Source organism: Hypanus sabinus, chromosome 19 (genome assembly GCF_030144855.1).
Source record: "Hypanus sabinus isolate sHypSab1 chromosome 19, sHypSab1.hap1, whole genome shotgun sequence".
NCBI lineage: Eukaryota > Metazoa > Chordata > Chondrichthyes > Myliobatiformes > Dasyatidae > Hypanus > Hypanus sabinus.
Genome location: NC_082724.1, coordinates 23,968,568 through 23,980,637, shown reverse-complemented (window position 1 = coordinate 23,980,637; position 12,070 = coordinate 23,968,568). Strand labels below are relative to the sequence as shown.

Sequence of the window (12,070 nt, the reverse complement as noted above, 5' to 3'; positions counted from 1 at the left end):
CATGTCACCCTGAGATTCATTTTCTTGTGGGCATTCACAGTAGAACAAAGAAACAATAAAGAACTACATACAAAGACAAACAAATAACCGAAGTGTAAAAGACAACAAATTGTGCAAATACAAAAGAAAAACAAAGTAATAATATAAATAAAATAGTAAACTAGTAATAAATAATATTGAGAATGCGAGTTTAGAGTGAGTCCAGAAGTTGTGGAATCAGTTCAATGTTTGGATGAGTGGAGTTAGCCCCTCTAGTTCAGGAGCCTGATTGAGTGGTAGTAACTGTTCCTGAACTTGGTGGGTGTGGGTCCACCTCCTTCCTGATGGCAGCAGTGAGAAGAGAGCATGACCTGGGTGTTAGCAGCCCTAGGTGATGGATGCAGCTTTCCTGCAAGAGCACTCCTTGTAGATGGGGAGGGTTTTAGCCATGGCAGAATGGACTGTATCCACAACTTTTTGTGGCACTTTCCATTCAAGGGGATTGGTGTTTCCATGCCAGGCCATGATGCGACCAGTTAGGATAATCTCCTCTCTGCATCTACAGAAGTTTGTTAAAGTTTTAGATGACCCGCCAAACCTTCTATGAAAGTGAAGGCTCTGCTGTGCCTCCTTTGTAGTGACACTTGTGTGCTGGACCCAGAACGGATCCTCTGAGATGATAATGCTGAGGAATTAAAGTCACTGGCATTCTCCACTGATGTGGACTGGCTCATGGAACTCCTTCTGTAGTCAGTAAGCAGTTTTTAGGTTTCGCTGCCATTGAGTGAGATGTTGTTGTGGCACCATTGAGCTAGATTATCAATCCCCTTCCTATCTCCCATCACTATTTTAACTCCACCAACAACATTAGCCACTTAAATAATGGAATTGGACCTGTGCTTTTTATGTTCTTAGGTGGGTTGTAATTATACTATTTCATTTTTTTCTTTGATCTACTTAGGTTTTTCTTCAAATAAACATCAATAAAAAATTCTGTCTTTCCTGTGTTCACAGTCTAAGAATATTCCATCTTCAGGTGACTTTTCCCTTAGTAAAACATTAGGAGACCCTATTACAATAAGAGCGTGGAATATTGCTGGATTGCCAACAGACAGCTTTTCAATTGACAATGGAGTGATTGTCAGTAATTCTAGGCGATGGTGAGTATGAAACACATCACAGGATACCACATTGTCAAACCGTTCGATGGCTTGCTGATATTACTTTCACTTTTCTGACATAGTTTTTAATCAAGAACAAGGTGTAGAGGATATGTGACATTAATTGTTTTCCCCCTGTTACAGTTAAAAGCGGCAGATGGGAAATCAATAAGCAGGTTGAGTAATCACACTGCAGCATGACACAGCCAAAAAGTCTGGACATAAATAGTTCAAATTTGATTTCTCATTTTACAGGCCCCAAAATAAAGATTGTGACACACTGATGGTTTTTATTTCTTCAAAATGGAATGAGTTTTCAAAGCCATAAATTTAAGGCTAAGCATAGTGATTCTGCAGTGATTATCATTTAATTCACAGCTAAACATCTGCAGTTAATTAAAGAAGATTTTCATATTGTTGCTTTTTTTTACAAGGAACAGAAAATATAAAAATTATCCGTTCAAGTTAAATCATTGACTCCACCTTGACCCGGCATGTTGTGAATACAGGAATTGCACAGTTTATGGTGATGTGATTTCTGGGTTTATCTGCATATGTCTAAAATTTGAAAATAATGATATTTTCACCATCATTTCAACCCCAAATTCTGGGCCTTTATGCGTAAACTGTAGTAATGCAGATTAATATTTTTATATTTTGATTTTTCTGATTTTAGGCCATTGATGATTGACCCGCAAGGACAAGCCAATAAATGGGTGAGAAACTCAGAGCGTGAGAATAAGATGAGTATTATTAAACTGACTGACACGGATTATATGCGGACACTGGAAAATTGCATGCAATTTGGAACACCTCTTCTACTGGAAAATGTTGCTGAGGAACTGGATCCTTCACTTGAGCCTCTTTTGCTCAAACAGACTTTTAAACAAGGTATCTATTTGTTTCTGATTAGTGTCCAAAATCAGCATAAAAACTAGCCAGATGGCCTAACCAGTTATGACAACGTTTATGGTTCTGTCTTTCTTCATCTGAATTTATAAGTATAAGCTCCATTCGCTCTCATAAACTCTAAATAAACTCATCAAAAAGGCTGGATCTGTCCTTGGCTACAACCCAGACCCTTTTGAGCTAGTGGTGGAAAGGAGATCACTAAACAAACTGTTATCCATTATGGACCATCAGCCACATCCTCTGTGACCTACTGATTAAGCATAAATGGGTGTTTATCCATCCCGGTGGATGTGGTCTTTCGCCGATTCTGGTGTGATTCTTGTATTTACTGAGATCTCCCACAAGCAACTGAATCTTAGGGATGTATATAGTCGCATGTGGACTACAGCACAGAAACCCGCCCTTCAGCCCATCTAGTTAGTGTCGAACTATTATTCTACCTAGTCCCATCAACCTGCCCCGGATCATAACCCTCCATACTCCACCCATCCATGTACTTATCCAAATTTCTTTTAAATGTTGACATCAACCCTGCATCCAGCACTTGTGCTGGCAGTTTGCTCCACTCTCTAACCACCTTCTGAGTGAACAAAGGAGTTCCCCCTCATGTTCCCCTTATCCATTTCACCTTTCACCCTTAACCCATGACCTCTAGTTCTAGTCTCACCCAACCTCAGTGGAAAAGCCTGCTTGCATTTACCCTGTCTAAACCCCTCATAATTCTATAAACCTTTATCAAGTCTTCCCACAATGCTCTAGGGAATAAAGTCCTAACCTATTCAACCTTTCCCTATAGCTCATGTTCTCAAGTCCTGGCAACATTCTTGTAAATTTTCTCTGGACTACTTCAGTCTTATTAACATCTCTTTTGTAGGCAGGTGACCAAAACTGGACACAATACTCCAAATTAGGCCTCACCAGTATCTGATACAACTTCAACATAACATCCCAACTGCTGTGCTCTGTAACTTGATTTATGAAGGCCAAAGTGCCATAAGCTTTCTTTATGGCAGTATCTACCTGTGAGGCCACTTTTATGGATTTGCGGATTGGTATTCCCGATCCCTCAGTTCTACCGCGATTTTCAGTGCCCTACCACTTACCATGTAAGGCCTGCCCTGGCTGTTCCTCCCAAAGTGCAACACCTCACACTTGTCTGCATCAAATTCCATCTGCCACTTTTCAGCCCATTTTTCCCAGCTGGTCCAGATCCCACTGCATGCTTTGGTAGTCTTCCTCACTGTCCACTGCACCCCCAGTCTTGGTGTCATCCACATATCTGCTGGTTCAGTTTACCACGTTACCATCCAGATTGTTGACTTAGAGAACAAACAACAACGATCCTTGTGACACACCACAGCTCTACAGAGGGGCCGCTGTCTACAACCACTATCTGGCTTCTTCTGCTAGGTCAACGTTTAATCCAATTTACTACCTCATCTTAGATATATGTACATTGATAATAAATTTACTTTAAACTTTGAATATTACCTAGATTTTTTCCCATATAGAAGTCAAGTTGATGTGTCTGTACAGAATGATCTACTCCTTCTTCCTAAATATAGGTATTGTGTCAGCCATCTGCCAGACATTTGGCACTGCACTTTATTAAAATAAAAACTAAGTATGTGTTGTTATGTAACTGCCTTTATTGACCCTAAATTCTTGCGAAGTATATTGAAGCAATCAAACCAGACTTTGTTCCCTTTACTTTGCTTAGTATATTTAATATCTCACTCTTTTACTATTAAATGCCATTATCCCATTATCCAATATCACAGACATGTGTTGTAACTCTCTGTAAAATAATAATGTAATATTTCTACCATCTCTGTATTTTTGGTTATGCTACATCCTATTTGTCCTTTAATTGCCTATTCTTATCCCAGCTTCACTTTTTTTTACAGATTTGTCTGTAAAATACCATTTTATTTCCTATTCCTTGATAATTTAACTTATTTTTTCCTCTTCGCATATGCTATCAAATCTAAGTTTTATAAAAATAATGTTGGTCCTGAAGATCGATTTGACCAGCAATACAATTACTTCTCAAACAAAGTACTTGACTGTGTTCCATTAACATGAAAGGGAATGACAGAAATTTATTTTCCATTTTTTTCAGGTGGTATGGATTGTATCAAACTTGGTGATACAGTTATGGAGTATTCAATGGATTTCCGACTCTATATAACAACAAAGCTAAGAAATCCACATTATTTGCCAGAGCTGGCAACAAAGGTTTCTCTACTCAACTTTATGATCACTCCCGAGGGGCTTGAGGACCAGCTGCTGGGGATTGTTGTTGCTAAGGAAAGGTAAAATAAACCATGTAGTGTGTACTTTTTCCAAATTCTTGCTGTTTTTTTTTCCATTAGAGTTGTCATATTTATTATTGTGCATTCAGATGTCATTACATTGACAAGTCCAATAAAAGTGATTAATGTTGTCAATAATGTGTGGGCAGTTAATGTTGTAAATAAACTCATCAATGCCACTTTGATGCTGAGCACAGCCATTTGGAGATCCAAATTTTACCTTTTGCCTGCTTTCAATGTACATGATCATACATACCTATAGCTATGTAGAATCCCCACCGAAGGAATAAAGGAGGGCAGTTTATGAAAGCTTGTTTCTGAATGATTACTGTTTGGTGCTCTTGAGAATTCTTTAAAGTTGTTAAAGATTTACAGGAGTTAATGTGGAAAAAGCTGAAGAACATTATGACAAAAATTTCAACTGAGGGTCTAACTACTCTTTGGCAACACATAAAAAATGCTGGAGGAACTCAGAAATGGACTCAGCCTGAACTGTTGATTGCTTATATATTTATTTCCATAGATGCTGCTTGGCCTGCTGAGTTCCTCCAGCATTTTGTTTGTGTTGCTTAGGATTTCCAGCATCTGCAGATTTCCTCATGTTTCAAACTACTTTTCGTTGCCTTTGATTTCTAAGTAAAGTTCTTGCCTCTCCATTCAACTACAACATGCATTAGACAATCAGCGGGATCACTTGCCACTAATAACAAAGTGCAATCTTGTGGTGCACATCAAGCCCAACACACAAGTTGGTGGAATAGAAACATTTCAATGCTGATTTACCCACTTCACCATGTAGTTGGAACTTCCAAAGCACTGAAATCACACAAGCTGTTTAAGATCTGCTGGAGTGACATGCACAGATCTCATTAGCTCTGCCTCTGTCTAATGTTTTTTTCATTAGTGAGGCTACAATAAATATTCTATTTAATGTTGCTGTGAATGCCAGTGACCTCTATACATATCTATGTTACTCAGAAAATGTGAACCCAATTTGTTAAAGTGGACAAATTGTGCACTAGTTATCTAATTGTATTCAGTGATTTGGCTTTTAATCAAGAGCTGTCATATGTAGAGTCAGAGTTGTACTGCACAGAAATTAACCCTGTAAGTCCATTATGGCCATGCTGAACTATTTGCTCATATTAAACCCTCATCCTTCCATGCCTTGCCTATTCAAGCTCCAATCTAAATAAGCGTGGTTATATCTGATTTCACCTCGTCCTCTGACATCACTTTCCAGACCAGCCACTCTGTGTGTAAAATAACTTTCTCCCTGAGCTCCCTCTAAAACTCACTTCTCTCACTTTTTGCTTATGTCCTCTTGCCTTTTGACTTGTAGTTCAAAATATGCTGTGCAGGAGAATTTTGAGTTCTTTGATTTAAGATGTTAAACTAAGGTCTCAACTGCTTTCTTAATCAGGTGGCACAGTTTCAAGAAAAACAAAAATAGACCTGCCAACACTTATTCTCAGAACAAAGTTAGAAGTTGGTTATTTGTTTATTGATCTAATATCTGTATTGTGGACTTCACTATTCGCATTGACTTTCCCATATCTTATCCCATATTCTAATATTCAAAAGTGCCTTATCGGCTTTTGTCTGTGTGGGAGAGGTGCAGGCCCCACATTGAAAACTTGATCCCACATTTTTTTTCACTTACACTCTGAGGTTTGAGATATTAAATCTTTCATTTGTCTGACCAGGCCAGAACTGGAGCATGAAAGGAATGCACTGATTGTCCAGTCAGCATCCAATAAGAAACAGCTGAAGGAAATTGAAGACAAAATCCTTGAGACTCTTGAGGGCTCTGAAGGCAATATTCTAGAGGATGAGAGTGCCATTAAAATCCTGGACTCAGCAAAAATTATGTCTAATGAGATTACTAAGAAACAACAAGTAAGAAACTGACAGAGAAATTTATTTGAGAATTTGTAAGAACTATATTTAATACTATTTTCTCTACGATCACTGATTTAGAATTTTTCTTGCAGGAGTCTGCTTCATGAAGTTTGCATTATGTTCTGCTCGAAGTTTACTTTGGTGAACTCTTTCATAAATATTTCAAAATGTGGTGAAATCAGAACAAAATATAACATATTACTTTATAGTGTTCTATTTTACTCTATTATAAATTGTATTTAACTGATAACTGAGTATACCTGGCTCCCTTAATTAGAAAATGACACTAGGCAAGAGGCAAGAAAATAAGGGGAGAATAAAATTAATGGAAATATTCAATATAGAGAAGTCAAGTTCCTCCTCAGCAAATAATTTTCAAGACAAACAATAAAATTAAATTAAGGCACGGACCTCATAATTTTATGCTATGTACTCAATTCATATTAAATCTATGCTTACATTTGATCCATTATATCCAGTAAAAAGTCTTTAATATCCAAGTTTAATATTGTTCAATCTCATCCATTCAAATGCGATCTTATAGTCTGTGTATCTTGTTTCTTCTTCTTCTAAAACTTAATATCAGACCCAATCAAATTACTGCTACCATTCGGGAAACAGTACTGCAGCATAAATGCCAGGGCCAACAGTCTCCAGGACAGCTTCTTCCACCAGGCCATCAGACTGATTAATTCATGCTGATTTGACGTATTCTATGTTACATTGACTGTTCTATTTATTATAAATTATTATAAATTACTATGATAGCACATTTAGATGGAGACGTAACGTAAAGATTTTTGCTGCTCATGTATGTGAAGGATGTAAGAAGTAAATTCAATTCAATAATTTTTAATATATTCCTTAGAATTAATTAAGATTTATTACATATCACTGAGAATTTATTTCTCAGTACTTGTAAAAAGGATTCATTTAAATCCACTGACTGTACACTGTAGATTCAAGACACACAACAGTGACTTGAACCCAATAAACTAGACTGATAATTAAGTGTAGCACTTTCTGGGATAATTGAATTGAATTGACTTTATTTCTTACATCCTTCACATACATGAGGAGTAAAAATCTTTACATTACGTCTCCATCTAAATGTGCAGTGTGCAATCATAGTAATTTATAATAAATAGAACAGTCAGTGTAACATAGAATACACTCGTCAGCTTGAATTAATCAGTCTGCTGGCCTGGTGGAAGAGGCTGTACCGGAGCCTATCGGTCCCGACACATTCTGGGTGACTGCTCTTTTAGTGGATTACAAGGAAATTAATCCCATTGTCGTGAACAATATTTAACCCTTATTAGCACTGCTGATAGCAGACTATTTGACCATTTTCATTTTGTGTGCACAAATTGGTGCTCCGGTTCCTGTCTTTACAAAAGGTTGTAAAAGATGCTACTAAATGTTTTAATCATTGGTAAGATTGTCAGACTTGTATCCATTGTCAGCTGTGTACTATTTATTAACTCTCGCAGGTTGCTGAGAAGACTGAACTGAAGATTGCAGAGTCCCGAGAAGGATACAGACCAATCGCTAAGCATTCTGCTATCCTTTTCTTTAGCATTGCAGATCTGGCCAACATTGACCCTATGTACCAGTACTCCCTCAGCTGGTTTGTCAACCTCTTTATCAATTCTATCCACGACAGGTATGCTTACCAAAGTTACAGAGAATTCTTATTGTTTTAATTCTTTTGTGTTGATTTTCTGTCTGTATTGCATGTTTTGTTGTGGGTCATGGTAATTTGTGACACGAGTTTGAGCGTGGTAGAGTAAATGACTAGAGTCACGTATTCACCCTTTGTGCTGTTAGTTTGGTTAGAGACTGAGTAGGGATGTAAACTTCTTGTTGACTGCCAATTTCACTAATTGCACTGTTGCTACTTTTGATCGTTTGTCTTTGCTGGTTTCGTAATAAACGATCGGACATACTTCTTTCGACTTGGAACTCAGTTATTTGAAAGCCCATCACACAGTGTTAATTCCCTCACTCAGTCTGTCAGCAATTTTGGTTTGTTCTTCAAATAGCCACCACATCTTTAATAATAATATATACGACAGAGATTCAGACCTCTTGGTTTGAACTAAACAGTGGAGGGGTGGGATGATAGCAGACTGGTGTTTTGAGTTGCTTTGAGTAACTGAGGGTCGATTGGCCTTGCTGTCCTGGTTTCTCCTCCGGCCCACCAAGGATCAGTGCATGCAGTTCCCCTACATCTGCACATAAGTGGCCTAGATGCAATCTCATTGGTTCCTGGCACTTGTGACTTCAGTGGCATCACCTATATGGTGAGGAACTTGCTGTGGTGTAGTGAAAAGAATGAGCCTAAAAGCCTTAGATGCTTGGGAAAGTACTGACCCACCTTTGCTAAATATGTTGTTAATGATCAGAGTCATAAGGCATGACACAATCTCTGCAGTCCACTGATTCTGCACTGTCCAGCAAGCACTATGTATAAATTTTACAATGATCCCATTTTGTTCCCCTCTCACTCCCCTCAATCCCCCGCTCCACCACTGCACAAGATACTATAACTATGAAATGGTTACAGGTTCTGATCAACTCTGCAGTAGCCACATTGGTGGCACTGAGACCAGCTCTGAAGGTCAGCAGACAAGGGAGAAGTGAGGCAGGGTGTAAGTGATGGAAGACTCTATAGTTAGGGAGATTCTGTGGCCTCAAGGAGGTGCCCAGGTGATGTGTTCTCTTCTGGTTGCCAGGGTCAGGGATGTCTTGGAATGGCTGCAGAGCAATCTCAAGGGGTTGGGTGCACATTGGTACCAACAGCAAGGTTAGAAAGCGTTTGAGGGTAGATTTCTCTTAGGGTAGGGGATGACCCATAGTAGAGAGCTGGGTTTCACCTGAACTGGAGGGAGACTGATATCCTGACTGGGATATTTGCCAGAGCTACTCAGGAGCAGTAGAGTGGCTGATGAGAAATCAGGATAGTACTTTAGCCAATGAGAACAAATTTGGTCATAAGCTCAAGTCTTCACAAATGTTCTGAACAACTAAAACACAAAGTTTGGAGATCCATGTTGCAATATATGATTAGCAATAGTGCTTCTTGATCAAGTTTCTTAATCTTCTGTCTTATCTTCTCATCACCAGTAATAAGTCAAAAATCTTAGAGAAACGTCTTCGTTACCTGAATGATCACTTCACATATAACCTGTACTCCAATGTTTGCCGTTCACTATTTGAGAAAGACAAGCTGCTTTTTTCCTTTCTGTTGTGCAGTAATCTGCTTTTGTAAGTATCGGTTTTCACTAAATTTTCCCTCCCAGTTACCATTGGTAATTTATGATAAAGTATTTTAATGAGAATAATAAATGATGTTATCTGTTTAAATAGGTTATTATGTAATTGCACTTAAGAAATCAATTTTGTGGCTGCTTTCAAAGTCAACATAATGTGTTTCCATGGTACAATGTGAAAAGTAATTGAAAGCTGTATTTTAGTTGGAACCACACACAAAACACTGGAGGAACTCAGCAGCCAGGCAGCAACTAGAAAAAAAGTACAGTTGACATTTTGGGCCGAAACTTTGCTGAAACATCAGCTGTACTCTTTTCCTAGATGCTTCCTGGCCCGCTGAGTTCCTCCGGCATTTTGTGCGTGTGTCACTCGGATTTCCAGCATCTGCAGATTTACTCTCGTTTGTTTTTAGTTGGAACCAAGTACCTTGTGAAACAATTGCAAATGCTCTGATTTTATCCATGATGGGAAGTAATCGAGATTTGATAGATCCTGGTGCTCTTATGATTATTGCACTTTAGGATAAGTTACTGTTTGATAATACCAAATTTGTATGGACGAGAATAACTTAAAATGATCTTGGCTCAAAATAATGAGAAGAATAGTAATAAAATAATAGAAGTCATCTCCACAGTAAAGAATGGATGTCAGGACTCTGAACTGAATTGTTAATTTTAATGCGGTATGATGGATGTTCTGGCATTTTTCAAGTGGGTTGAATTTCTGCTTGCTTTAATTTCATAACAGCATTGCCTTGATGATCTGTGCCTTCTGACCCTGCAGTGCTGCTGGAAACTCACTCCCCTACAGTGAAATGTCCGGCAGCTCCATTCCAAACTGACCTTTCTCAGCTGGGAAAAGTAACTGCAGACAGCATCAAGTATACTTGGTTGAATTAAGTAACTTAAAACTTTCAGACAGAAGTAATCTTCAAAGCATCAGCTGGAATTATAAACAACATTTAACATTTATTTTGCATCCATCTTGCACTGGGCATAGCCCTGATGGTCACACAGGACCACTGGGATATTTCTGCAGCTGCCCACGCTGTGGAGTTCTGCCAGCTGGATATACCCTTTCCGTTGCTTGCTGATTTAGAGGGATGCAGAATCAAGGAGAAGTGAGTGAAGTTACATCCCTATAAATGGCACAGTTCTTCTTGGGTTTACCTTCGTTTAGTTAGGAACCAGTGGAAAGTTAGTGCCAACAACATGGAAGCTTAAGTCAAGAACATTTGTCACAGTCCCACTGGACACTGTATCAGTTTTCTTGGTGGACAATTTGCAGGCAGACTTAATAAGACTTCCCAACTCCTAAAATTCTAACACTAGTAATGAAAAGAGTGTGAAGGGTGTTCCCTAATCTGTGAGCATATGATTCCTTAGGTATCGAGCTTAATACATCTCTTGACTATTTCCACCATAAAATAGGCTGAAGGCCATAAATGTGTGTACAATGTCATTTTGGACTATCTGGTTCTTCATGAATACAGCCCTTCATGTATTAGATGTAAAGTGTGGATGTTTTGTTACAGGATCCATAGATTCATTTACAAAGTGCAAGAACTTAATGCAGCCTTTGGTTTTGTGTTTGGTACAAATTAACAATTTTCTTTTCATTTTTGTTTCATCCAGGGCAAGACATGATATCAATTATCAGGAGTTTATGTTTCTGCTGACTGGAGGAGTGGGGCTACAAAACAAGTTAAAAAACCCTGATCCATCCTGGCTCCAGGACAAGAGCTGGGATGAGATCTGTCGTGCAAGTGACCTACAAAGTTTACATGGCCTGAGGTAAGTTAATTTAATGAAAATGCTGCGGCTACTCTACACACAGTTACAAGATGGCTATTGTCATGCTTTAATGGTTTCCACATGCATATTGTAGCACAAGGGAATAATGATCTGATAAAAATCTGTTTAAATTAATCAGAACTAAAATAACTTTAGCTGACTGCTGAGCCTCAAATGCAATTTAGAACATTCCCATATGCCTATAATTTTATGAAAATGATTCTATAATGTTGTTTTATGACATTATTAAAAACAATCTTTTTATTTCTGTAACTTCCTCTTACATCATTTCTGATTTTTTCTCTTTATTCTGGTCTTCTGTATGTTCTGCTTTCATGCTTCAGACACCTTTTAAATACTTCCCCTTTGTCTCTTAGTTTTATGACAGACATAATGTATTGCATGAATAAAAGGGAAATAAGTAATGTTCATGGCTCATTAATAGTGTTACAAAAGTGGACAGCATGCCTCAGACTATAATTGATAAATGTGTTCTATCGTTGGCCATCTGTGATGAAAGTATTAAACTGTACAATCATAGGACTTCAATCACAGTTTATTAGTTCTACAACAATATTTGATTGCTTGAACTGTTCTTACAAAATAATGTCTTATTATGGTCATAAACTAGAATATGAATTTGTAATATTTACAAAGCCATTTTTTGTTTCAATTTTGGTATGTCTTCCTGCTTGCTGTAAGAAACGGTTCTAATTGGTTTACTAAGGTTTAT

General features: G+C 38.0%; 1 protein-coding gene across 1 annotated transcript in view; it reads left to right on the top strand.

Moving 5' to 3' along the window:
• dnah12 (dynein, axonemal, heavy chain 12) overlaps positions 1-12,070 on the top strand; it is a 157,907-nt gene that overhangs the window by 125,974 nt on the left and 19,863 nt on the right. Inside the window, exons 55-61 of the mRNA XM_059944187.1 lie at positions 994-1,139; positions 1,816-2,030; positions 4,174-4,366; positions 6,073-6,265; positions 7,762-7,934; positions 9,398-9,538; positions 11,179-11,337. Of these exons, the coding sequence (XP_059800170.1) occupies positions 994-1,139; positions 1,816-2,030; positions 4,174-4,366; positions 6,073-6,265; positions 7,762-7,934; positions 9,398-9,538; positions 11,179-11,337 (1,220 nt within the window). The remainder of the gene's footprint in view (positions 1-993; positions 1,140-1,815; positions 2,031-4,173; positions 4,367-6,072; positions 6,266-7,761; positions 7,935-9,397; positions 9,539-11,178; positions 11,338-12,070) is intronic.